We start from the raw sequence: 26,704 nt of genomic DNA, 5'->3' as shown, positions 1-26,704 counted from the left end.
CCATGTCACTGCAAAAGGCAGAATTTCCTTCCTTTTTATGGCTGAATAACTTTGCATCATGTACTTAATCACATTTTTGTATTCATTTATCCAAGGCATCCTGAGACCAAAGAGTTTCAGAAAACCTGCCTTTGTCTTATTTCCTACTCAGAATGTGGTGACCAGCAAAATTACACCTAGACAGGATAGTTCCTAGGATGATTAAGGTGGGAGTTCTCAAACTGCTTTGTGTCAGGAAACCTTTACACTCTTAAAAACTTAATGCGGGGCAGAAGGTGGTTCTTTGTTTCTCGAAATGTGAAACTGTTGCCTGCTCTGGAAAAATATAGCTCCTGATTTATCCTGTACCTCATGCCAGCATGTTAATTTGTCTAGTTCTGAGCACAAAAGCAAAAAAGGTGCATTTTCTCTCCAGCCACTCTGAGACAAAGCACAGACTCCTGTCTCACACGAAGAGAGCTCACTGCCTCCCAAACAAGGGTCTGTTCCAAACACTTACTCACATTTCAGTGAGTCAGAAGGAAACAGACAGATATTCATCTCCCTGAAACCTGGCTGACTTCCTGCAAATAAGTCTGGGAGCAGCATCATGACTGGGGGTCAGGGTTAGTGAGCGGCCACCTACGTCTTCTCAGGTGCCACTGGAGTCTTAGTAAGCAGGTGAGTAGCATCCACAGGGCAGAAAAAAAATGCCTTCAAGTGTTTGTAAGGATTAGTAAGTCAAGTTAGTAAGTGACAGATAAGAAAACAGGAAAGAACTACAGGCTATATATTTTAGATTCAAAGGTACTGAGTTTATAGTCATGATTATAAGCAGTAGCACCTGATAAACACCAATTTAATACTTTAACAATTCAAGACTCCAGCCCTAGCTATGGTAAAGGGGAGCATTTGATTTTTACCAGTTAAGTCCTTCCCCTCTTGAACCACTTTGCTTCCTCGTGGCAGTATCCCAAGCACACCATCCTTTCCAAAGTTGTTCAGTTGACTCTGTGCTACACGCCAGGCCTCCCCGTCTTTCATTATCTCTTAGAGTTTGCTCAACCTCATGCCTGTTGAGTCACTGATGCTATCCAACCATTTCATCCTCTGCCACCCTCTTCTCCTGCCCTCAGTCTTTCCCAGCATCAGGGTCTTTGCTAATGAGTCGGTTCTTCCCATCAAGTGGCCGAAGTACTGGAGTTTCAGCTTTAGCATCAGTCCTTCCAATGAATATACAGGGTTTATTTTCTTTAGGTTTGACTGGTTTGATCTCCTTGGAACTCTCAAAAGTCTTCCCTAGCACCACAATTTCAAAGCATCAACTCTTTGGTGCTCAGCCTTCCTTATGGTCCAGTTCTCACATCCCTGCATGACTACCAGAAAAACCATAGCTTTGACCAAGACAGACCTTTGTTGGCAAAGTAATGTCTCTGCTTTTTAATACGCTGTGTCAGTTTGTCATAGCTTTTCTTCCAAAGGGCAAATGTCTTTTTTTGTGTGACCTCATGGACTGTAGCCATGAATACTGGAGTGGGTAGCCATTCCCTTCTCCAGGGGATCTTCCCCACCCAGAGATTGAACCTGGGTCTCCTGCATTGCAGGCGGATTCTTTACCGTCTGAGCTACTAGGGAAGCCCCTTCTCATAGTTACCTGCTTCATAAAGGTTTAGAATGGTGCTAATAAAAATGATTAGACTAGTAACTCCTTACGTTTAGTTTATTAAAACATTTGATTACATCATAAAAGTAGTCACTGGAAGGATCCTGGCTTCAGCAATGTGCTGGGAATTTGTGGGCGAACTTTCGGAGGAAAACCCAGATTTAAAGAAAAGTGACTATCCTATTTCTTAGGTTGGGAAGTAAAAAGCTCAGAAGTAGTTATGGAATGTTCTCTTTCCAGAGCTGGGCCTGAAATAATGGAAGAAAATACTCATAATGTAATGCAAACAGGAAGCATCACGAGTTCATACCGGGGCTCACTCCTCTTTGTGTCTTGAAGTAAATCCCTTCAAGTTAACAATGAAATCAGCTGCTTATTATCTTGGAGAGGAAGGAATGACACTTTTAACACACACACCCCCCCTCCCCCCTTGCAGCAGCTCTTGCTTAAATATCACTTCGGGATAATCATAACTTGTGGGCAGATCTTCTTTCCTGTCGGGTTAGTTTCTAACCTGGTCATTCTGCGCTTATTTTTGTCCGTTTCCCCACCCACTTGGGAAAGGCAGAGAAGGCAGGCACCGCGCAGCCCCTGAGAACGGAGGCTGGGGGTCATGGCTCCCTCCAGCCCTGCCACCCCTGCCAGGAGCCGGAGGCCTGCACGAGGACCAGGGTCTCTCGGGGACCCGGGGTCTCCCCCGGGCTTACGTCAGACTGTCGGGGGGGCGGGGTAGTGACTGCCTGACTTTCGCCGTCTGCTGGGCAGGCAGGAAAGGCCCCCAGGCGCGCAGCCCGCGTCCGCGCGGCTTCCTGGGTCCCGGGGCTGGGATGGTGTGTGTGGGTGGAGGTGAGGCTTCCGGGGGTGTGGAGGGGCCCAGGTGCGGCTCGCTGGGCGGAGACGGTGGGCGGGCGGGGCGGGGCCGGCCGGGGCAGGTCTGCTGAGTGCCGAGGCGAAGGGGCGGGCCTTGGCGCCCCGGGAGCTGCCGGGCAACTTTTCCCGGCTCGCGCCCGGCAGCGGGAGAGAAGCCCTCGGGACGGCTTCTGGAGAGTCTCGGTGTCCTTGGATCCCCGCGCAAACCCACAGCAGCTCCAGCGCCAGGGCGACGGGCTCAGGATGCGGCCAGGACGGACAGGCGGCACGCCGCTGCAGCTGGTGTTAGTGCTCAGTCAAGGTAAGCGACGTCTTTGCTCCGCATCGGTTGCAGGAGGAACCTGCGTGGGTCCCCGGGTGGGCGCACGAGCCGGGAGTTCTGCGCCCGCGAGGCGCAGGCGACGCGCGTCTTGTCTCTGATTCCACGTGGACCCAGGCTTCCAGCCATCCCAGCGGGACGGAAAGAGACTCCCCATTCTGGCTCCGGCTCGCCCCCGCCTGGTGTCCCCATAAGGCGTGTCTCACCCGGTCTGTAAAGCACCTTTCGAAGTTAACTGGAAGCGCGCTTCGCTCTCAGGCAGGCACGCAAGCGCGCACAAGCGTGGGGGAGTGGGGATTAGCCGGGCGCCTGCAGTCGGGCTCAGACAGGTGCCCCGCCAGACCCGGACTCCGCGGTTCTGTGCATCCTAGGAACTCGGTCCTGGGCGGCAGCCTGCCCCTCAGCGCGGTGCCTGGTGACTTTGCAGGAGCCTGGGAGCCCAATACGCTTATTTTTCAACCCGGAGCGTGTGAATAATGTCCTCATTTCTGCAGAACGCAGCACTGCTGTGTCTTCCCTTGGGGGACGTAGGAAAACCAGGCACCTCTTAAATGCTTGGCAGAGGGGAATTCTTCTGCCCTTCTGCCTTCCTCTTATTGTTGTAAGAGGAAGTCTTACAACAGATGCGTCTATTCAACGCATGTAAACTTAGGTCCGGAAAAAGTTCTTTCCACTTTCTCGATCTCTGGCGCTACAACAAAAGAATTACCCGCAGCTGTAGCTCTTAGGGCAAGGCGATGAGGGCCGGGTCCGCCCTTCTCCTGACCCCTTTTTCACTAAGTGGGGAAATGAGTCTGGGGGTGCCCAGCTGCGGCGCGACCACAGTCCATCAAAAGTGCGTTGTCCAAACCTTATCCAGAGCCTCGTGTGTGCTTATTTCAAGAACTTTAGTTTACTTTTGGGGTGGAGTGGGGAAGTCACATTTGTATTTTGTAATTTGAATAGCTAGCAAAAAAAAGTGGTCTCTTATTTTCAAATGTTTATACCAGGAGGATAAATCTTTGCTAAACTGCCCTCCTTTGAGGCATGTAGCCAGTTGCTGTCCTTGATCCTGAAAGAAATCTAATGCAGAAGATCCTGTAGCCTTTGCTCCAGGTTAGAGAAATAGCAGAAATACAGAAAAATAGCAGAGAAACATTAATAGTTCTCACCCCCAGCAGAGAATAGGCATCAATTAGTTTTCTTGTCTAATCCTGGGTCTGCTACTTCACAGATATTCTCTTCTGGGACCCCAAAGATGTTTTGAGGGGCCATCAACCCTAATCTAGAGGTTTCAGATAAAGTTACTTTCACCTTGAGATTCAGTCCCTGGAGACCACCACCTTCCTAAGAGCTAATGGACCCTTCAGTCCAAGCTTTTCAGCTCTCTTTAAGTACCCTTTATTAACAGAAGCTATGGAAATATAACATCATTTTCTTATCTTCGAAGTGTTGAGGCTTGTTCTTAACAAAGCAGTGAGAAATAACTTTAGAGGAATGTGGTACTGCAAGGCATGAAGTCAGGTTCAGAGTTTTTCCCCCCCCAGAGTTGGTTAACAGGGACAACTCGACACCTTGCTGCAAGCCCCCAGAGGTGATATAAAATGACAGCTGCCCAGTTTGTGTAGTTCCTTCTTCCTCCTGCTCCAGGTGTTTCCATACTCAAGGAACAGGTTTTCTCTTAATTCAGGATGATTGCAATAAAGCTTTCTCATTTGTGATCTGAACCCAAGTTCCCAGGAAAACAGCATCATTGTTTGATACCATGAATATCCAAGATTAAAGTGAATAATTGAAAGCTCTCAGTTTGTGACAGCTGCAGTTTTTTATGGCATGACCCTATCTGTATAAAATTTTTGAACACTCATCATTATTATGCATACATATTTGTAGTTGTTTATAGGCTATATCCATGTATAATTGTTCAATATAAATACCAAAAATTAAAATGTAAAAGGCTCATGTATGTGTATTTATACATCTAGCATATACTCCAGCATATAAGTCAACCACTGTAGAAACTTAAAACCCTCAAATCTCACTTTAACACTTAGATTCAGATTGACTCTCTGTAAACATTCTCACAGGTATTTAAGAAAAAGCGGTGCTCTTAGTTTGGTTTCATATTTATCACCTTTCATTGATCTTCCTGGATTTAAGTGCTTGCAATCATTGAAGTAACCAGCAGGTTGAGAATGGACAAGAAAGACCATAAGAGGCCTGGATAATCCATAAACCAAGTAATAGGTCCATAGAGGAAAGGGAAATGTGATTTTTAAATGCATGACGTCACTTACACTCTCTAGTGTGTTGTTTGGCCAAGGATAATCCTTGCCCCTGGATTCTAGGCCTCATCTTTTGCTATCTCTGGTACCCTGCCCAAGTCACCCCTGTCTAAAGAATATTTTCAAATCCCTAATTTCCCCTCGGGCTGTAAATATTCTAATTTCCCTCTTAGTAAGCAAGTCCTCCATTAGTATGTAATTTGGCCGCTCTTTCCTCCCGAAACACCATCCATCCCTGGCTTCTGTTCTCCCTGTTTGTCTCCTATTTTCCTGGCTGTTCTTCCTTAGTCTCCTTCACAGGCTCGGCTCTTTGGCCCAGTCCTTGTTGGTGTTCACAGAGTTCCATGCTGGATCCTCTTCCTTCTACCAGTTCTCTTTGGGCCTGCCCACCACTCAGGTCAGCATCTCCGGTCAGACTCCTGTACTGAGTTCTGGTTCAGTAAATATCTCCACCTAGGTGACCTCGTGTCCCCAACCAAAGTGGATGCCTCTCTGAAATTTTTTCCTACATCATCTAGTAGTGTTTAATGGCAGCATTATCCTGCAAACATGAAAATCAGGGATCTCTTCCCTTGTTGGCAGCCTCACAGCCCATCTCCAAGTTCTGTCTGTTCTCCCCAACTCATGTGCCTTCTGCTCCCACCCAGTTCAGGCCCTCACTTTTTTGTTTCTGGACCCCTACTGTTATTAAGCTGGTTTAACCGTTTGTCGCTTTGTCACCAGGATTATCTTTTTAAACATTTATCTGTATCCAGTCACCCCCTTGCGTCAAACATTGAGTGGCTGCCCAAATCATGTAGTGCAAAGTCCCAACTTCGTAGCATGTCGTAAAAATCTTTCACCATCTGCCCACAGCCTTCCTCTTCAGCTTCTTCTGTACCATACTCGCCCTGCACACACACATAAGCACACGCACTGCACATAGGCACACTCACAGTACATACATCCCAGAGCCTCACGTACACACCTTTGCACACCATTCTGTATTCTGACTGCACTTGATCATACCATATTTGGTTTTAGAATATTTTCCAGACTATGTTATTTTTTGCCTTCACTGCCTTGATGCTTTTTCCCTTTTTCTCTCATCCCTTTGCAACTCACCTTTGTCGTAAGTTAAAAGAGACAACCCCAAGTAAAATGATAAAGTAGGGAAGTTTTTATAATAAAAAGGGAAATTTTAAGTAATCTCTTATTTTCAGGACCTATCCTCAATGACCTCTCTTCACTCAGCCTCAGCCCCTCAACCACCTTAGGCCACCATCCAATATGGTAACTCCCTTCCTCTGTGACTCTCCGTCTACATCTGCCCAATGTACGCTAAGTTTTACTCTCCTAAATACTGGTTCTGGAGCCACTGTTTTGATTCACATTCATGGACTGGGGCTCAGTATTCAGTTTTTAAGGGACTTCCCTGGTGGTTCAGCATGTAAAGAATCCTGCTGCAATGCAGGAGACACAGGAGATGAGGGTCCAATCCCTGGGTCGAGAAGATCCCCTGAAGGAGGAAATGGTAACCCACTCCAGTATTCTTGCCTGAAAATCCCATGAACAGAGGAGCCTGCCAGGCTACAATCCAAAGGGTTGCAGAGAGTCGTACATGACTATGCACGCACACAGGCCACACCATTCAGTATTTAAAAACAGTTACTCATACATTTCTGATATACAGCCAGGTTTGGAAGTAATTGCTTAAATACTGCACCTTCTCCTTCCTAACAAGTTAACATTCCAAATTGCGTGTACCACCTTGTTCTGTGGTGACCACCAAGTCAGGTGTATTTCAACACTGAGAGAACGCATCAGGTCAAGTGAATTCCCTCTAAAGTAGGTGATGACTGCTTCTGTCTTAGTGTACTGATAGCCCTGGACACGGAGAAGGCGATGGCACCCCACTCCAGTACTCCTGCCTGGAAAACCCCATGGACAAAGAAGCCTGGTAGGCTGCAGTCCATGGGATCACACAGAGTCGGACACGACTGAAGCGACTTAGCAGCAGCAGCCCTGGGCATATAAAAAAGGAAGAAGCCTATTAACGTAAAGAGATGAGCGTCTAATGGTAGAATTTTAGACATTCAGCAAAATAAAGACCATTCAGTCTGTGTATCAAAAATAAAAAATTTCTAGTGTACTGTCAGCACCGTTTGCATTTCCACTGTGATCACCCTTTCCTGTTCTTCATTAAGCACAAGACCGAGAGCATCGTCTTCTACGGCAGACTCGCTTCCTCTTAGATGACATTAGCCAGCAGCTACTTTCAAGGGGACAGTCAGAGAGTTGTTCCCAAATGTTGATTGCTAGAAGTAACAGGTTCTCTTTGATTCATTTTCCTTTCCAACTTCATAGTCTTCACTAGGAATGTATTGGTTGAAATACCATGTCTGTCTGTCTCTTTCTGAAAACATATGTAAACCTTCTCTACTTCCCCACAGTAACTCCCATTTGGACAAAATGTTCAAGATATGATAAAAAGATATTTCAACACTCTGTCTTTGCTTAAATTTGACATAGCATATCTGCTGTTTCAAAAATCACGTCTACTACTCAAACCAACTCAGCTAGACACCCATATTTATTTGAATTTAAGTGATACGTGGGCCCTTACGTGCCAAAAATGTTTGCTCTTATACATTATCAATAAGACAGCACTTATTCAAAAGAAAATATAAAAAATTTCAGCAAGAATAGGGAAAATATGTGGGACTAAAAGTATCATCCTGACATCATGTAAATGCTGCCACCAAAGTCACAATCAGCCTTGCTTAGCTTTGGACATTATGGAAAGACTAAACATAGCATAAGAGGGAAAGATCCATGAAAAGCAGTTACCCTAATCAGTAACTCCGAGATGTGGAGTGTGTTTATGCTTTTGTTATGGTAACTAATGATTTACCGGGAGGAGCACGCAGAATAATGACTCTCTAAAAAGAAGAATCTTGATACCACAGATCCTGAGACAACAATAGGTCTTGTGTATGAAAGTGATCCCTATGATCCCCCTTCTGATGAGATGTAGGTGCTTTGCTGCTCTGGCTACAGTGAATTCCATAAAGCTAGTTTTTGATCGTATCTTTATATAACATTTGCTTTATGTAAGGCAGTGTGCTGGGTCCAATGTAGAACTGTAGGGAACGTGAAACGTGGTCCAGAGAGGTTGTGATTTACTTGGAACACATCTCACATGAGGGAAAGAAATTGTCTCAGTCCTTGGGAGGGGGCTGCCTAACCAATTTCATACCCTGCCAGCCTCCTTTCTGTCAGAAGCTCAATTACTGGGTTAATCTCCCCTCTGCACAACTAGGAGGTAATTGAAGGGTAATTGAACTGAACCAGTGATGGTGGCCCTAGATCTCTTGCTACTCTCTGATTTGGACATGGGCATATAATGGAATTTTAGCCAAAGAGATGTGGAGAAAGCTTTCTGTGTAATTTGAAACTCGTTATATTGTTTTTGTTGTATTGTCTATGCCTATAACAAAGATATAATGTAAGTTTTTATAACATAGTAGATGTCATGTGGTTTCATGTAATTAATTGCTGAATGAGTACAGATACATTAATTGCTGAACGAGTGGTACAGATCTGCTCAGGGACTTTTGGGAAAGAATTTTTTATTCCTAAGAGAGATACTAGTTAATAAGCTATTGTCAGGTCTAGATGGGAATCTTGGAATAGCCATAGCCATCTTGCTTCCCTGGTGGCTCAGACGGTAAAGCGTCTGTCTACAGTACAGGAGACCTAGGTTCAATCCCTGGGTCAGGAAGATTCCCTGGAGAAGGAAATGGCAACCCACTCCAGTACTCTTGCCTAGAAAATCCCATGAACGGAGGAGCTTGGTGTCCATGGGGTCTTAAAGAGTCAGACACGACTGAGCAACTTCACTCATTCACTCTCTTGCAACCATGATGTCAGCTAGCCTGGGGATAAAGCCAACACACTGGTCTAGTGGAAAGAGAGAAAGAAAGCAGGTCCTTGATACTGACTTTGGGTTTCTGAGTTACTGAAATTTCAAGTCTTCATACCTCTTGGTGTTTTTAAAAATTTCCGTATAATTTGAAACTTATGTTATTTCTATTGTTTTATTGTCTATGCCTATAACATAAACATGTAACATAAGTTCTGATAACATAATAGATGTCATATGGTCTCATGTAATTAATTGCTGAATGAGTGGTATACAACTAGATGTTGAATTCAGAAGATGGAGAAATATCACTGAGACATGTTTGAGTATCAAGCTCTGGAGAGGCCATCCTAGGGGCAGGAAATAATCATTACCGTTCAGCTCTGCTGTGAAGTGCCTTGGAGTCCAGTTCTTTTTAAATGACTGTAAGCGATAATTTATTGTGATCAGGAGTAGGCTCCATCTCCTAGTTCCTGAGCCAGATGTCTCAGATGCTTGAATAGGAAAGGAGAAGGCCATTATGCCAGGAGCACATTGCTCAAAGTATTCATAGAAAGTGAGAGCTGGGAGGTGAGCGGGCACCCTACCATGAAAGGCCTTTATAAGTCCTGGCAAGGAGCCTGGAGTTTATCCTGAGGACAGTTGGAGGGCTCTGAAGGGCCTTGAGCAGGGTAGTGATACACTCAGGTTGGCTCCTTGGCAGATCACCCAGGCAGCAGGAGGGGACAGCGGAGTGAATGGTCTCATTTTGGCGTTAGAGATGGCAGTGGTCCAAGCCCAGATAGCAGCAGTAGGGAAAGATAGCTGCGGACAGATGTGAAAGGAATTGAGGAAGAATGGGTGGGATGTGGTGATTGATCGACAGGAGTGGGAGACTGTAAGACTGATGCCTGGGTTTCTGATGTAAATAACTCAATGAGGGGGGGCATTCACTGGAACAGGGAAGCCTGAAGGAAGGTAAGATCAGAGGGAAAAGAGAGCAGTTCGGGTTGACAGGTTGAGTTTGAGACAGCCAAGTGTACACATGCAGTTATTAGGTGGTTGTGTGCAGCGGTGTTAGGAACAGGCGCGAGAGTAAGGTGGGGATGGAGAGCGAGCAGTCGTGGGCATCTGGAGAGGGATTGAAGACGTAATGTTGATGAGTCAGATGGAGACAGACTAGCAGGTGACTCTGGCTACAAGCTGACCACCTTAGAGGGTCAGAGGAGGAAGTGGAGACACCAAGAAAGAGGAGGCGCAGCTGGAGGAGGGAAAAAAGGACTGTGGGGACTGGGGCGCCACAGAGGTGTTTCGAGAGCTTGGTCCACAGGATCAGCTCCTTCACCTAAGTCAGGCAGGGCTGATGCCTTGGCGAGGGCCGTCTTCACAGAGGGATAAAGCTCAACCAGAGTGTTATGGGCTGAGGAGTCAACCAGAGATGAAGGTTGGGGACGGAGTCCGGAAGTTTGACAGGAAGAGAGGAGAAAGGAGTGAGAGGACTGAAGTGGGAACGTCTGCTGAAAAACAAACACTGGAGAAACTTGTGTAAACATCATTACTGTGAGTTTGTCTGTCTGTTTATTTTTTTACTTCCATCACTTGCAATGCTGCACGGTACCCTTGCAGTTTTGAAATTTACATTGAAGCATCCATATTTGGCAGGAGCCCATGACATGAGAGGAGAAGAGGGGAACTGATGTCCGTGGAAAGGATGCTGTCAGGGATAAAGGAGACAGAGAGGGAAACTGGATGCCCTGCAGCCCCCCTGGACAGATTAGAAACCACAGATGATCACGTGAAGGAAGGCAAAGCAGATTCTGGGCTATGAAATGGGGAGGATGTTAATTGATGAGAGAAAGGAGAAGCTGACCAAGGCCAACAGAGAGAAGACAGCAGAGCTACGGGAATCAGCACCTCCCACCCTCCCAAGTGGCTGCTCAGATTAGAGGGAGCTGATGTATATACACTTTTGTTTGCTTCAGAACATATTTACTGCATTAAAGCAGTTGTAATTAACAAGCTTAGAGCTGTTTTTAGGGTGCATAATATATAAAAATATTCCAATTCTATTAGTAGAATTAAGCTCAGTGCTTCAGTCAGACTTTCTTAAAAAAAAAAAAAAAAAAAAAGAAATTCTTTTGTAGCTATAGATTTATGTGTCTCCAGTTAAGCTTTTAATGGTTTATTTCTATCTAGTATAATAAAGATCCTCAAAACAATCCTTTGAGAAATCTGAGTCCCATATAGCACAGAGAATTAGTGCTATCTTCAAAAGGTTCTGTTCTTAAAATAGTAAAGCCTTTTATTCTGTGTATAACTCAGTGGCTTTTTCCAAGGCATTTTAAACATTTCCATTAATATAAATTAGAAAAGAAAGCCTACTCTTAATTTTGTTAAAGTTATTAGTTCAAGGAACTTGTAGTCAAATATTTTAATCCAGTCTATGCCTGCCTACTCTTGTACATGTAAATTGCATTTACTAACCAGTATAAACTTGAACTGCATATTTTTGTAATGTTTTCAGGTTCATTGAATATTGGAACTGTTCGTAATTTTCAAATAGATTTTTCTTCCTTTGAGAGAATGGTCTGTTCTATTGATCAAACAGTTCCTAGAAGATTTCTGCAGTATTATTCTGTGTCTGAAAGAGTACCTGCAATTCCTCCTGTTATTAATTTAAAGAGACTAGAGACAGTTTGTACCATAGAAGCTGTACATAACTCCTGATCGTTGAAAGGCTTTCTGTATAAAAATGAGGTTAATGTTTAAACAGAGCAATGAAAAAAAAAAGTGATGGACACTGTATTGTCAGTGTAAGAGATTATTCCATTGTGTTCTGAAGAGCGTGTGCAAAGCTATTGTGTCCATGGATGGCTTGAACATTGGCAGTTGTCATTCTCCTGGTTCATTCAAAGGTGGCCTTTGTTGGTCTTTGTGCAGGCCTGATCTCATTTCCATGGATACCATGTAGAAATGCAGGCTGAATGCAAGCTGGCTTCTGGTCAATTCAGTCAGATAACTCTATCCCAAATTGTTTACCAGCTTCTTTCAGGTCCTTTAACTAAACAGCCTCTTGGACACTTATTAAAATATGCACACTAAACCTGATTTATAAAACCTTTTTGTAACCATATTCTGAATGTTAGTACATAACATAGATATTTCAGAGTAATTGACTTAGTTTTCTGTGTACTTATTAACATTGTTTTGGAGGGGATGGGGAACATAGCTTTGAAAATTGAGGTACTTTTATGTGCTCTTTATTCTCCTTTATATAAATTGTAATAGCCCGGATTAAAAAAAGTCTTAATGTAAAATTGAAAGATGGTTAGATAATTTATGTAAATGTCATAGTGTCTTAGTTCTTTCAGGTTGCTATAACAAAACACCACAGACTGGGTAGCTTATAGACAATACAAATGTACTTCTCACAGTTCTGGAGGCTGAGGAGTCTAAGATCAGGGTGCCAGTAGGTCACACTGTGGTGAGTGCTCTTTTCCTGGATCACAGCTGGTGCCTTTTGCCATGTCCTCATGTGGTGAAAGGGCCTAGGGGCCTCTGTGGAGCCTCTCTTATGAAGTACTAATCCCCTTCATGAGGGCAAAGCCTGAGCGCCTCCCAAAGGCACCCACCCACCTCCTGGTACCGTCATCTTTGAGGGTTAGAATTTCAATACAGGAAGTTTGACAGGACACAGACATTCAGACCATAGTATGTAGTAACTATGAAGTACCTTTTATGATTGCAGTATTTAATTTTTGCCCCTAAATAATCATATTTTAACAGATTAGTATCATTTTCTTTATTTATTTTTGGCTATGGTTCAAGTGAGATGAAAACTTGAAAGTGAAAGTGTTAGTCACTCAGTCGTGTCCCACCGTGACCCCATGGACGGTAGGCTGCCAGGCTCCTCTGTCCATGGAATTCTCCAGGGAAGCATACTAGAGTGGGTAGCCATTCCCTTCTCCAGGGCATCTTCCTGACCCAGGGATTAAACCTGGGTCTCCTGCACTGCAGATGGGTTCTTAACCATCTGAGCCACCAGGGAAACCCCAAGATGTGACCTTAGCCTTTTTTAATAATACAGTTCCATAGTTTCTTATCTTTATCTGTGTTCTCTCTTTCTAAGATACAATTTAGTCCCTAACTCATATTCTATAAATCCTTTAAGTCTCAGTTTCACTGAGGCTCATGTACCCCAAATCCTAATCCAATTTAGTTGTCCTTCTCACATGAACCTTTCATAGTAGTTGTCACATTCTATCTCAATGATCTGTTTACTTGGATTTACATCCTGTAGATCACAAAATCTGAGACGATGGGAGCCATGTCTTGTTTTGTCGAATGAATGAAGCATGTATGACAGCTACTGTAGCATGAATTAAAAGCACACTTTCTGAATGAATGCCAAGCTGAAAACTTTCTAGCACTTTCCAATTTGTATATGCACAGATCCTTTTATTTACAGGTCTATCCAAACATGCTAAAATATCCCTTTAGTTGATTTTTTTTCACTTTGAGAAAGTTTGTTTGCTTTTGGAATGTTTCTCCTTTGTCTCAAAATGTCAGACTAAGATGGTGCTGTTTACAAATAACAAGATAAATAAAAGTATTAGGACAGTGCAGACATCTTTTATTTCCCCCTGAAAAACCCTTTCCCGTTCCCCTTTTCTGTATGCGTAAAGCAGCACTATAATTTATCTTAACTTGACTATCTCTCCCACTGAATACACTTTTAAGATTACCTTTCATTCTATTTATCGTTGTATTCCCAGGACCTGGCATGCTGTAAGCACCCAGAAAATGATTGGTAAAAAATTTTTAAAATAAAGACAGAATTTCCATAATAAGAGGTAAATATGTCCATCAAAGTGCTAAACTTGATTAGTACTTTAAGTTTATAGCTTTTCTTTATAAAGCAGGATATTTCAATATCCTTATAGAAAATGATGTACTGGTATTCATGTTAACAGAAAAAAAATATATTTCTTTCTTTTGATATTCGTGTGAAAGTAAATTTTCATAGATATAATCACTGTTTATATGAAAATGACTTGTTTACTCTTTTCACTTATCTTTTGTATATGCCTTGCCATGTGGTCGTTATATTTATAACTTTGCATTAATACATCCTGCCATGTCATAGTTAACTGTTGTCCCATTGTTGGATATTTAGGTTGTTTCCTGTAGGTTTTTTCCCCCCTATTGCGAGTAATGTGGCTATAAATATCATTGTATGAGAAGTTTTTTCTTTCTTTTTCCTTTTGGACAGTTTCCAAAAGCAACATTACTGGATCAAAACTTATCTTTATTTTTTAGCTCTTCTTGCATACTGAACACTGTGGTCATCAGTAGTGTCTGATTTTTACCACTTTTACCAACATTAGGCTTTAATTTATTTTTTGTAGGTTTTTTTAAACTTCTTATAGTTTGGTGAATGTAAACTGGGTGCTTCATATTTATTTTAATTCTCATCATTTATATTCATCAGAGTACATTTTAAGTTACAATTTTAAAATGTCTATCTTTTGAAAAATATATTAGAGTAGGATATTCTAGTTAGTCCTAGAAGAAGCCTCAAGAGATCATCTAATATTGCCAATAAATACCTCATTTTTACAATAACTAGCTTTTGAAAATGACCGAAGTCCAGGACTCCAACCTGCAGTCTATCATTTCAAGATAGCTTTCACAATTTCTTCTGAAAATTTCTTTGATAAACTTCTCCTTGTCCCCTACTTCCAAAATGGATTATAATTCATTTTCTCTTGAGGAGTTGTAGTCATGTAGTTAAGATTTCCATACTTCTGTATGTCAGAATACTTTGAGAGAAATAAAAGACATTGTTTTCCAGAGCACTTGACTTTGAGTCTCTGAAGATTGTTCTGGTTAGCTGTTGCCGTGTAACCAATCACCCTAAAACTTAGTGGCTTAAAATGAAGACCATCATTTGTTACCTCTCGTGGTTTCCTGCACAGGACTTTGAGAAGAGCTTGGCTGGGCCGTTCTGGCTTGAGGTCCCTTATGTGGTTACTGTCAGAGGGGAGGCAGCTCTCTCCTCACGTGGTTCCATCAAGGGGTTTCTCCAGCATGGCAGTCTCTGGGCGGCCTGATTTCTTATCGAGCAACTTGGGGATCCCAAGGCAAGTGTCCCTCTCAAAAGTGACAGAAATTTCATGATCTTTTCTAACCTAGACTTAGAAATCAGGCAACTGCATCTATTCATCAAAGAAATTACCAAACCACACCTAGATTGTAGGGGAGGAGACTTACTCAGCATTTTAATGGGAAGAGCCTCAAGTCAGTCCCAGACATGTTTTAAAACCACCACAGTGATTTAGCCAACTTAATGGTGTTTATAAGACCGTGGATTGTTTAGATCCTTCACCTCAGCTTTATTGGCATTTGAGACTCGGTAACTGGGGGCATGGAGCAGTAGGGGTGGCAGGAGGGGCTGTCCTCTGTACTTTGGGATGCTGAGTGACATCCCTGGTGTCTACCCAGTGAATGTCAGTAGGCACACCCTTTCCCCACAACAGTATGACAACCAAAATGTGCCTGGACATCACCAAAGGACCCTTGAGGGGCAAAATTGCTCCCAGTCGAGAACCCTTAATATATTAAACAGACACGTTCATGGCATCATGGGAAGAACTCCAGCTCTGAAGAGTAGATTTTAATTTTATTGCCATTTTTCTGGATGACTTTGGATAAGTCACTGGCAAACTATTCCCAGCCTTGCTGGGTCACTGGGAGGATCAAATGGAATTTTGAACAGAAAAGTATTTCGCACAGTGTAAAAGCAGATATAATGTTATTTTTCAAAATTCATATCCTTGGTGTTCATCCTTTTCATCATCATTCATTATTTTAAGGGTCCTCAGTGGAGTGCCTGTCATTTGGCAGTAGAGTGTCAGACATGGGAGGAATTGGAGGATTCAAAGTAGCTCCCCAGGCCCTCTGCTTCCCACTTCTAATGTCACCTGTGGAAGAGAATCTAGATGCTTACTGAATATAAAATTTAACACTTAAAGACTTTTAAGAAAAAAACTGCACTTTTCTTTCTTAATGGAAGCAGGAGAATGTTACACTGCTGTATTTCAGAAGCAGTTTTAAGGGTCATTTTATGCCTTTGGCTTTGCACTGCTTTTTTTTCTTTTAAGCACTATAGCTATAAGCCAAACATTGTAGAGCTTAAATCTCTCTATGGAATAAATGTGTGGTTCTTTTCAAAGGGCCTATAATTTCTAAGTTTAGCTGCTTTATTATTTTTTTTTTGAGAGGACGGGGGAAGGATTTTCTAAATTCTTTCCATAGTATTGTCCTTTAAGCATGAAGACAATACTATTGAGAATGATTTCCTGTAATTTTGTACATGTTCAAGGATCTAATGCAACCTATGCCCATTTTCTGTTGTCATACATATTCTAGGTAATGATTAACTAGAGAGTTTGAAGTCTGTTTTCTTAGTTTCAAAGTCAGGGTCTGAGTAACCCATTTCCTGCGTCCGTGGCTTCCTGGAGGGTCCATGGGCTGATAATGTTTTCTTGGCTCTCATGGTGAGTATGTGTCAGCAAATTGCAGACACGCTGTCCTCCTACCCATTACACAGCAGTTCTCAGAAACTTAAATGGAAACTTATTCAGGATATGCTTTTTATGTCATAGGTGAAACTGGGATCACAAATTGACATGCCTTTTAAAATTTCTCAAAAAAAGTGCTATTGTTAGTAATATATAATGAATGATATTAATAGTTAAAATAATCATAAAAGCAGGCTGTCTTTACTAAGTGTGCATCATGTGCTGGACACTGGGTTGAGAATTTTATTATACTCTCTCTGATCACAATAAAGTAGGCATGTAGATTGGGTCTATTTCAAAGAAGAAGCTGTGGCTTATAGAAGATGAATAGCTTGTCCAAGGTCACAGAGCTATTCCAATATCAGAGGCCAAGCTTTTAGACTCTACAAAGTATTGTTGGTCTTGTCCAGTATGTGGATTTTTCAGTTAAAAAGAAAAATTCTTGAATTTCCAGCACTGGCATAGTTCTGCCACTTCATCACCCCCAAATTTAGTTGGTCTTCTTTTTAGGATTCTCCTAAAGCCAGGTAAAAAGTAAAGTTAAATGTTCCCTAAAATTCTAAATAGAAAATAAAATGTGTGTGTGTATTTTTATATACAATCCGCTCCAGTATTCTTGCCTGGGAAATCCCACAGATGGAGAAGCTTGGAGGGCTATAGTCTATGGGATCGCAAAGAGTCAGGGATGACTTAGAGACTAAACAACAACAACAACTGTATGCCCATATCTGTATACATATGTATTAATCTGTCTTTTAATCCTTCTCAGAAAGAGGACTGTATCTCAAAATGTATCTTTTCAGTAATGTGAATTCAAGCATCTTTCTTTGAATTAGTCTGGAACTTATATTTGTTAATGAACCAGGTCTTTACTTATCTCCCATTGTATGTATAACTTTTTCCTATTTGGAACCAGTCTGTTGTTCCATGTCCAGTTCTAACTGGTTCCGAATAGGAAAAGCAGAACATCAAGGCTGTAATTTGTCACCCTGCTTATTTAACTTATATGCAGAGTACATCATGAGAAACGCTGGGCTGGATGAAGCACAAGCTGGAATCAAGATTGCTGGGAGAAATATCAATAACCTCAGATACGCAGACGACACCACCCTTATGGCAGAAAGTGAAGAGGAACTAAAGAGCCTTTTGATGAAAGTGAAAGAGGAGAGTGAAAAAGTTGGCTTAAAGCTCAACATTCAGAAAACTAAGATCATGGCATCTGGTCCCATCACTTCATGGTAAATAGATGGGGAAACAGTGGGAACAGTGGCTGACTTTATTTTTTTTGGCTCCAAAATCACTGCAGATGGTGACTGAAGCCATGAAATTAAAAGACGTGTGCTCCTTGAAAGAAGAGTTATGACCAACCTAGATAGCATATTAAAAAGCACAGACATTACTTTACCAACAAAGGTCCATCTAGTCAAGGCTATGGTTTTTCCAGTGGTGATGTATGGATGTGAGAGTTGGACTATAAAGAAAGCTGAGCACCGAAGAATTGATGCTTTTGAACTGTTGTGTTGTAGAAGACTCTTGGGAGTCCCTTGGACTGCAAGGAGATCCAACCAGTCCATCCTAAAGGAGATCAGTCCTGGGTGTTCATTGGAAGGACTGATGCTGAAGCTGAAACTCCAGTACTTTGGCCACCTCATAAGAAGAGTTGACTCATTGGAAAAGACCCTGATGCTGGGAAAGATTGAAGGCAGGAGGAGAAGGGGACAACAGAAGATGAGATGGTTGAATGGCATCACCGACTCAATGGACATGAGTTTGAGTAAACTCCATGAGTTGGTGATGGACAAGGAGGCCTGGGGTGCTGCAGTCCGTGGGGTCGCAAAGAGTCGGACACAACTGAGCAACTGAACTGAACTGATGCATAACTTGTTAGGTGGAGAGGTGAAACAATCAGCAGTCCTTCTGTTAGTTCAACTGATTTTTATTGATCTACAATCATGTAGATACTCCTCGTACTGGCAAATATAACAGTGAACAGAACAGGTAAAGCACCTACTTTTAGGGACAAAGGCAGATTTACCATAAAACAAATGAAGCTTAAGCATCAGGACCCTCACTTCAGGCCTCTTTCCATGTATTCACATGTCTGATATTTTTATTATATATGTGAAAGTTCAGATCATTGTCTCTTTCATACCCTAACATATTTCAACAAACACATCAACAACAAACTGGTTGATAAATGTCATCAGTTCAAAAAATTTATGGATTAATCCCTGTAAAAGAAAATTTGAAGTGCCTTGAAATATTATAGCTCCTGTATGATATTGGGGGCCTTCCCTGCTGGCTCAGGTGGTAAAGAATCTGCCCGCAATGCAGGTGACCCAAGTTTGATCCCTGGGTTGGGAAGATCCCCTAGAGGAGGAAATGACAACTCACTGCAGTATTCCTGCCTGGAGAATCCCATGGACTGAGGAGCCTGATGGGCTACAGTCCATGGGGTCACAAAGAGTCAGACATGACTGAGTGACTAGTGTGTGCATGCACATACATGCACACATACACACAAGATACTGGATAACAATCCTGAATATTTACTTGACATTACAAATAAGGTATTATGGAAATGAAAGAAACTTTTTTTTAACTATAAATAAGAATAATAATCTTAAACCTTCAATTTACCATGCCAAAAAAATGAAATACTTTTTAGAGAATACACTTTTATAAAGTTATCAAGTGAAGAGGTGGTCAAAAGATGTAGAGCCAAGGCAAAATGTATTACAGAAATATTGTCAGGCAGTCAGTAAAATGTATGATTTTTTGAATATTTTTCAGTTTTTAAAACTATTTAGCATGCTAGGATTACTTTTCTTATTCTAAATAGGTATTTAATTTTATATCTGAATTTTTTCTACAATTTTTAAATTTTTTCCTGTGGAGACATTCAGCCCCAAATTGTTGAAGTGTCAATCCCTATAAAACTTAACTCTTCAAATACAGATTCTAATAAGGTTGACAGACAAATAAAAAAGATAAATATTTATATATAACGTATGAGATAAAGCTCTATTAAGAAAAAAAATAGCACAGTAAGGGGATCTGAAAATGCTGCACAGGTAGTGGGAAATCTAAAGTTATTTTTAACTTGGGGTTATATTATGTCTCTTGCTATATAACAAATTACCACACCTTGGGCAACTTAATATCATTTGGGTGAGTCAGGAATTTTGGGCATGGCTTCACTGGGATCATCTGCTTCAGAATGTCTCATAAGACTGCAGTCAAAGGTGCTGGCTCAAGGGGCAGGGGTCTCATCTGAATGCTTAACTGAGGAAGGATCCACTTCTGCTCATTTTTTAATTGTTGGCAGAACTAATCTTGTCTGGGGCTGTTGGACCGAGTGCCTCAGTTCCCCATTGGTTCTCAGCTGAAGGCTGCTTTCTATTCCTTGCCCTCTGGGCCTCTCTGCTTTGTCAACAAATGATAACATCTGCTAGCAAGATAGAAGTTGTAATTCTATGTAACGTAAATACAAAAGTAATACTCTATGATATTTGATTCTACATTTCGAATCTTCATTTCAATTGGTTTGAAGTCACAGATCCTGCCCTTAAGGGAACAGGATCACACAAAAGCACGGATAGCAGGAGATGGGGACCACTGGGAACCTGCTGACCACCACAGGTGGTGAGGAAAGGCAGCTCTGATAGATTGATGTTTGATGCAGAAACAGAAAGCTTTCTGGGAAAGGCAGCTCTGATAGATTGATGTTTGATGCAGAAACAGAAAGCTTTCTGGGACAGGGTTCCATGAAGAAGGAACAAAACAAAAGGACAAATGTCAGGGTGAGTTTAAGGAAGAGCCAGGTGAGTGAGCTAAAAAGATAGGGTAGGAGGTGAGGTCAGACAGGATGGGGAGGCAACGATTATGTAACTATTGAGACAAAACATACACAGGAGAACAATATAACATTTCAAGATGGTACATCACAGTAAGAGATGCAAGTGGTAAGTTAGAAGAAGAGTATGCAGGCTAGAATGATAGGGGAAAACCAAAAGTCTATAGAGAAATGCCTGTGAACAGAGATACAACAAAAGAAAAACTAACGTTAGTTGTGTCTATTGTCTGCATACATGGCCTCGAGATGTGTCAGGCATATTGTGTTAATGAGCAAGCTATTCTACAGGCTCTGACTTGCTAAATGGACACAAATGCTGTTCTGAGGAGGGAAAGGAAGATACAGGAGTTTCTCCTTTCACATAAAAGGAGTTTAATGTTAAAATAGAAAGTGAATTGATGAGCTGGTATCCCAGTACTTCACCCCATCCTCTCGGCCACTGGGAGCCAGTGAGTCTGCCAGATAGCAGCTCATCCTCCAACATCATTGTGGAAAAAAAGAGAATTTATTGAGTTGTTAGGAAGCGCTAAGTCATAATAAATGGGCTTAAGAAGCAATTGCTAAGAATTTAACTGAATATGTAAAAATTAAGAGAAAAATAAAAATATTCAAGTATACAAAAAAGTGTTTTAAGATGGAAATTAAAGTAAAAATTAAAATCAAAAACAAAAGAAGCAATTGTTATAGACTTTTGAAGATGTTAGTTGCCTGCAAGATCAAGAATTGTAAAAGGACATCAAAATCACCTAACAAAAAGTGTGCCACAATACTCTGATACTTGATATGCTTACTTTGTCACAAAAAATGACTTGTATTTTTTTTGTACAAAATATGAACTTTAAACTATATAACTTGAATTAGTATATATCTCTCTTGTATATGTGCATCTGTATATTGACAGGTTTGTCTTTGAAACACAGCATAGTAAATTGAAAATGTCTGATATCAATATAATCCTATTTCCCCCTGTCTTAGTCTGCTATAGTTGCTGCCGTAACAAGATACACCTGAATGGGTGACTTTAACAACAGGAATTTATTTTCTCATGGTTCTGGAGATCGTATTAATATTCCAAGATCAAGGGACCCTTAGGGTTGGTTTCTGGTGATGCCGCTCTTCCTGGCTTATAGACTTCTGGCTGCATCCTCATGTGACCTTTCCTCTGTATGTATGTGGAGAGTGAGAGATCTAGTGTCTCTTCCTCTTTTTATATGAACACCAGTCCTATAAAATTAGGTTCCCACCTTTATGATCTCTTTTAACCCATTTATTGGCTGGGATGGATGATGTAGTGCCTGCCATAGCAATCTCTGCTAAGTCACTTCAGTCATGTCCAACTCCTTGTGACCCCATGGACTGTAGCCCCACCAGGCTCATCTGTCCATGGAATTTTCCAAGAATACTGGAGTGGGTTGCCATTTCTTACTCCAGGGGATCTTCCCAACCCAGGGATCAAACCTGCGTCTCCTGTGGCTCCTGTATTGCAGGCAGATTCTTTACCACTGAGCCACCCAGGAAGTCCAACCCAATTGTTAATGCCTCCTTAAAGGTCCTACCTTCACATATAGTCACATTAGGAATTAGGGTTTCAATGTGGGAACTTGAGGAAGATACAACTCATCCATAACACCACCTAAAACTTAATTGCATAGTGATACATTCATTTCTGCAGGGAAATGATACACATATTTTTTTAAACATGAATGCAGAGTAATTATCAAAGAAATGATACGTGCACACACCATTGAAAAAACAGTGGCCATAAAATTACAAAGCAGAACAAATTTTGAAATCATTGCCCAGACATCAGCTGGAGCCCATTTGCTTCTTAAAATTGAAAGATACTTCTTTTGACTCCCTATTCCACCCTTGTAGGAAAATACAGTGCTCCCCTAAGATTTGTCTGAACCCCCAGGAGATATCCATTTTCATTGTCATTCAGTCCTCAGTATCCGGACCTGGGAGTGTTTCTTCTCTACTCTGACAGGCCTGCTCTTTGATTTTATCCTATGTACAAGCTAGTACATTAGCCCATTGTCATTTCATGGATGCTCAGATGACATGAGATTCCTGAGTTAGAGACCAAGGACTTTATTACTCACAGCACGGCAGGCAGCGCCAGCATGTTTACACCATTTCCCCTTGTGCTTGCCCATGAAGGTTCACGAGGGCCACGGGAAGGGGTCCAAATGGAAGCCTGCACACTCAGTAGGCTGCATTATGAGAGAGGAAAAGTGTTTGGTGACCTGCTGCTTCACAGCAAGAAGTCAGCACACCCGTTTTTTTGTCCTGAAGAGTGAGATCACCTCACCCTCAAGGCTTCTCACTACAAACACAGCCCAGGCAGACCTCAGTCTGGACTTTGCATTACTGGCAGACCCACTGTATTGAGTTGAATGGTAGTACCCCCAAAGATACTTCTACATCCCAATCTCCCAAATCTGTGAATATTACCTTATTTAGACAGAGAGGCTTTGAACCTGAGGCTGTGAAGATTGCTGTGTGGAAGTTGCTGGTAGAAACATGAACATCAAAGCCACTTGCATCGAGGGCTCAGAAGGAAATGAGGAATATGTTGTTGGAAACTGGAGGAAAGGTGACCCCGGGTTTATAGTGGCAGAAAGTTTGGTCTGATTGTATCCTGCTGTTGTGTGAGAAGTTTTCAAACAATGAACTTAGACGCTTAGCTGAGGAGATTTCCGAGCAAAATGGTGAAGGGGCAGCCTGCCTTTTTCCCTTGTTGAATGTAGTGAAGTGCAAGAGAAAAGATAAATTGAGGAAGAAAGTGTTAAACAAAAAGGAACAGTACTGGATTTCCCTGGTGGTCCAGTGGTTAAGAATCCACCAGCCAATGCTGGAGACACGGGTTCGATCCCTGTTCAGGGAGATTCCACATGCAGCAGGGCAACTAAGCCTGTGAGCCACAATTACTGAGACTGTGTGCCTCAGCTATGGAAGCCTGTGCACCCTAGGGCCTGTGCTCCGCAAGAGAAGGCACCACCCTGAGAAGGCCACACACCGCAACTAGAGAAACCTGCTCGTTGCAACTAGAGAAAGCCCGCACACAGCAATGAGGACCCAGCACAGCCAAAAATCAATTAATTAATTTTATAAAAGAACAGTACTTAATGATTTAAGGAATTCTCAACCTATCCATAGTTGCTTTAAAAAGCAAACATTAGGAGACTGATTGCTAGGAGAGTGTGCTCTGAAGAGAAGGCCAAGGGTGTGGTTGGAAAACATTTTGCTGAATGGATTCTGCGTGGGATTCCTGGATTCTCTCAACCATCTCACAGAGGAAGTGAGAGAGAGGTATCCAGGAAAGGTCTGTGGAGAGCCCTCTCGTCTAATGGCACAGATCCCCATGACATGCACAAGAGGCCTGCAAGGTTTACAGAAATGTTGTCTCAGCAGAAATGCTACTCCTGGACTGAAGGGGAAAGAGAAGCAGAGGCTAGTAGAGCTATTTCAGGCCCAGAGGATGGAGCCTTGAGCAATAGAGGGTTATTCAGACCTTAAAACCTAATAGAATTTGACCTGCTATGTTAAACTTTCTTGGTACCATTGACTCCTTTATTTTTTCAAATCTCTCCCTTTAAATGGAAAGGTCTTATCACAGATTACACCATCCTTGTTTGGAAGCAGAGAACTTGTTTTTGAGGTTAGTAGACCCCCAGATCAGGAGAATTCTACCCTAAGATAGATCATGCCTGAAGTTTCACCCATCCCTATTCTAGATGAAAGAGCTTCTCCTGGACTCTTCAGCCCGGTTCTCCTGGGAACCTTTGCTGTCCCTAAGAGAGGTCCTCTGTATCTTGGTGACAGCTCCACCTTCCTGCTGTCCTTGCAATGCTCAGCTCACTGCCCTGTGCCCCTGCTTCCGCCAATACCTCTGCAGCGTCTGAGGACCAGTCCTCCCCAGGCATAGGGTAGAAGTGTGCTCCATGTCCTTAGAGCAGTGACACCCTGTGCTGTCTCTTTAACAGAGATGCAGGCCTTGGAGTTCATGTATATGAGTAATGTGGATTTTATTTTTTATTGAGTTATAATTGACATATAATACTAGCTTCAAGTGTACAGTGCAATGATTTTTTAAAAATTTTTTATTAGAGTATACTTGACTTACAATGCTGTGTTTCTTTGTTAGAGCAAAATAAATCAGTTATGCAATTATATATATATATTTTTTCAGGTTCTTTTTCATAGAGGTTATTACAGAATATTGAGTAGAGTTCCTTGTGCTATACTGTGAGTCCTTATTAGGTATCTGTGTTATATATGGTAGTATGTATATGTTGGTGCTTCCCAGGTAGCACTAGTGGTAAAGAACCTGCCTGCCAATGTAGGAGATGTAGGTTCGATTGCTGGGTCGGGAAGATCCCCTGGAGGTAGGGCACGGCAACCCACTCCAGTACCCTTGCCTGGAAACCCCATGGTCAGAGAAGCCTGGCAGGCTATAGTCCTTAGGGTTGCAAAAAGTCAGACACAACTGAAGCAGCTTAGCACAACATAGCCAGCACAGAGTGTATAAATTAATCCCAACCTCCTGATTTATCACCCCCCCCCCCCCACATTTTCTCTTTGGTAACTGTAAGTTTGATTTTGAGATCTGTGAGTTTTTATAAATCAGTTTATTTGTATCATTTTTGTTAAATTCCATATGTAAGTAATAGCATATGATATTTGCCTTTCTCTGTCAGACTTACTTCACTTAGTATGATCATCTCTAGGTCCATCCATATTGCTACAAAGGGCAGTTCTTTTATTCTTTTTATGGCTGAGTAATATTCCATTGTATATAAGTATCATGTTTTCTTTATTCATTCATCTGTCAGTGGATGTTTAGATTGTTCCCATGTCTTGAAAATTGTAAATAGTACTACAGTGAACATTGGGGTGTGTGTATCATTTTGAGTTATGATTTTCTCAGGGATATATGCCCAGAAATGGGATCATGGATTATATGATCATTATGGTAGTTCTAATATTAGTTTTCTAAGGAACCTCCAGTGTTCTTGCCTGGAGAATCCCAGGGATGGGGGAGCCTGATGGGCTGCTGTCTATGGGGTCACACAGAGTCGGACACGACTGAAGTGACTTAGCAGCAGCAGCAAGGAACCTCCATACTGTTCTCTATAGTGGTTGTACCAATTTACGTTCTCACCAACAGTCTAGGAGGGTTTCCTTTCCTCCACATTCTCTCCAGATTATTGCTTGTAGATTTTTTGATGATGGCCATTCTGATTGGTATGAGGCAATACCTCATTGTGATTTTGACTTGTATTTCTCTAATAATTAGTGATGTTTAGCATATTTCATATGTTTTTTGACTATCGTCTTTGGACGATATGTCTTCTTTGGAGAAATATCTATTTAGATCTTCCCATTTTTTGACTGAGTTGTTTTCAACACAGTGATTTGATACATGTATATTTGCCAAATGGTTGCCACAGTAAGTCTAGTTAACATCTATTGTTGTTGTTTAGTCACTGAATCATGTCTGACTCTTTGCAACCCCATGCAGAGGAGCCCACCAGGCTCCTCTGTCCATGGGATTTCCCAGGCAAGAGTACTGGAGTGGGTTGCCATTTCCTCCTCCAGGGGATCTTCCCAACCCAGGGATTGAGCCCACATCTCCTGAATTGCAGGTGGATTCTTTTCTGCTGAGCCACCATGGAAGTTCTCTTACCACATGTAATTATATATTTTTTTTCTTGTGATGATAACTTTTAAGGTCTATTCCCTTATAAGTTTTCAAATACACAATACAGTATTATTAACTATAGTCACCAAGCTGTACCTTATATCCCCTTGACTTATTTTATATCTGAAAGAGTTCTTATATTTTTGTTAACTATTTAACAGAGGTATATCCTCCCCTCAAATACCAGCATACATCTGTGGAATGGGCCAGAATGCTTTCAGAGAGTCCTAATTTAAAATACTCCTCTCTGTCCAATTCTACCTCTTGCTTTTGGTCTTAATTCTGTTAACATGAATTTTTCCCTTTATCTCTCTGGATCTTTTTGCAAATGAATATCTTTCATGAAAAGCCAGCACCACCTGCCCTTCAACATATATTCTTATATTTCATAATAGGTACACAAATTACTCTCCTTCTTCTACTGCAAATGTTTGTCATTAAGCTCTGACAATGATATGGACGTCAAGACACTTCTTCCCCAAATTTTGTTGCTAAATATAGAAAGGCATGTTTTGTTTAATACATTTATTTGTGCCCTTGTTTTCAAAAGATTTTGTTCTTTCTCAGCCTCACTACATTTTGA

At 41.9% G+C, this 26,704-nt stretch overlaps 1 protein-coding gene across 1 annotated transcript in view; it reads left to right on the top strand.

Annotated features, from left to right (window-relative positions):
- The first annotated feature begins 2,624 nt into the window (after nucleotides 1-2,624).
- The window catches only part of ITGA2 (integrin subunit alpha 2), a 105,465-nt gene continuing 81,385 nt past the window's right edge, over nucleotides 2,625-26,704 (top strand). The window contains exon 1 of the mRNA XM_043887220.1: nucleotides 2,625-2,813. Within this exon, the coding sequence (XP_043743155.1) occupies nucleotides 2,756-2,813 (58 nt within the window). The 5' untranslated portion in view covers nucleotides 2,625-2,755. The remainder of the gene's footprint in view (nucleotides 2,814-26,704) is intronic.

Source organism: Cervus elaphus, chromosome 25, assembly GCF_910594005.1.
Source record: "Cervus elaphus chromosome 25, mCerEla1.1, whole genome shotgun sequence".
In the NCBI taxonomy this organism is placed as follows: Eukaryota; Metazoa; Chordata; class Mammalia; order Artiodactyla; family Cervidae; genus Cervus; species Cervus elaphus.
Note: the sequence above shows the minus strand (reverse complement) of the source record. Positions and strands in the feature narration are given on the sequence as shown.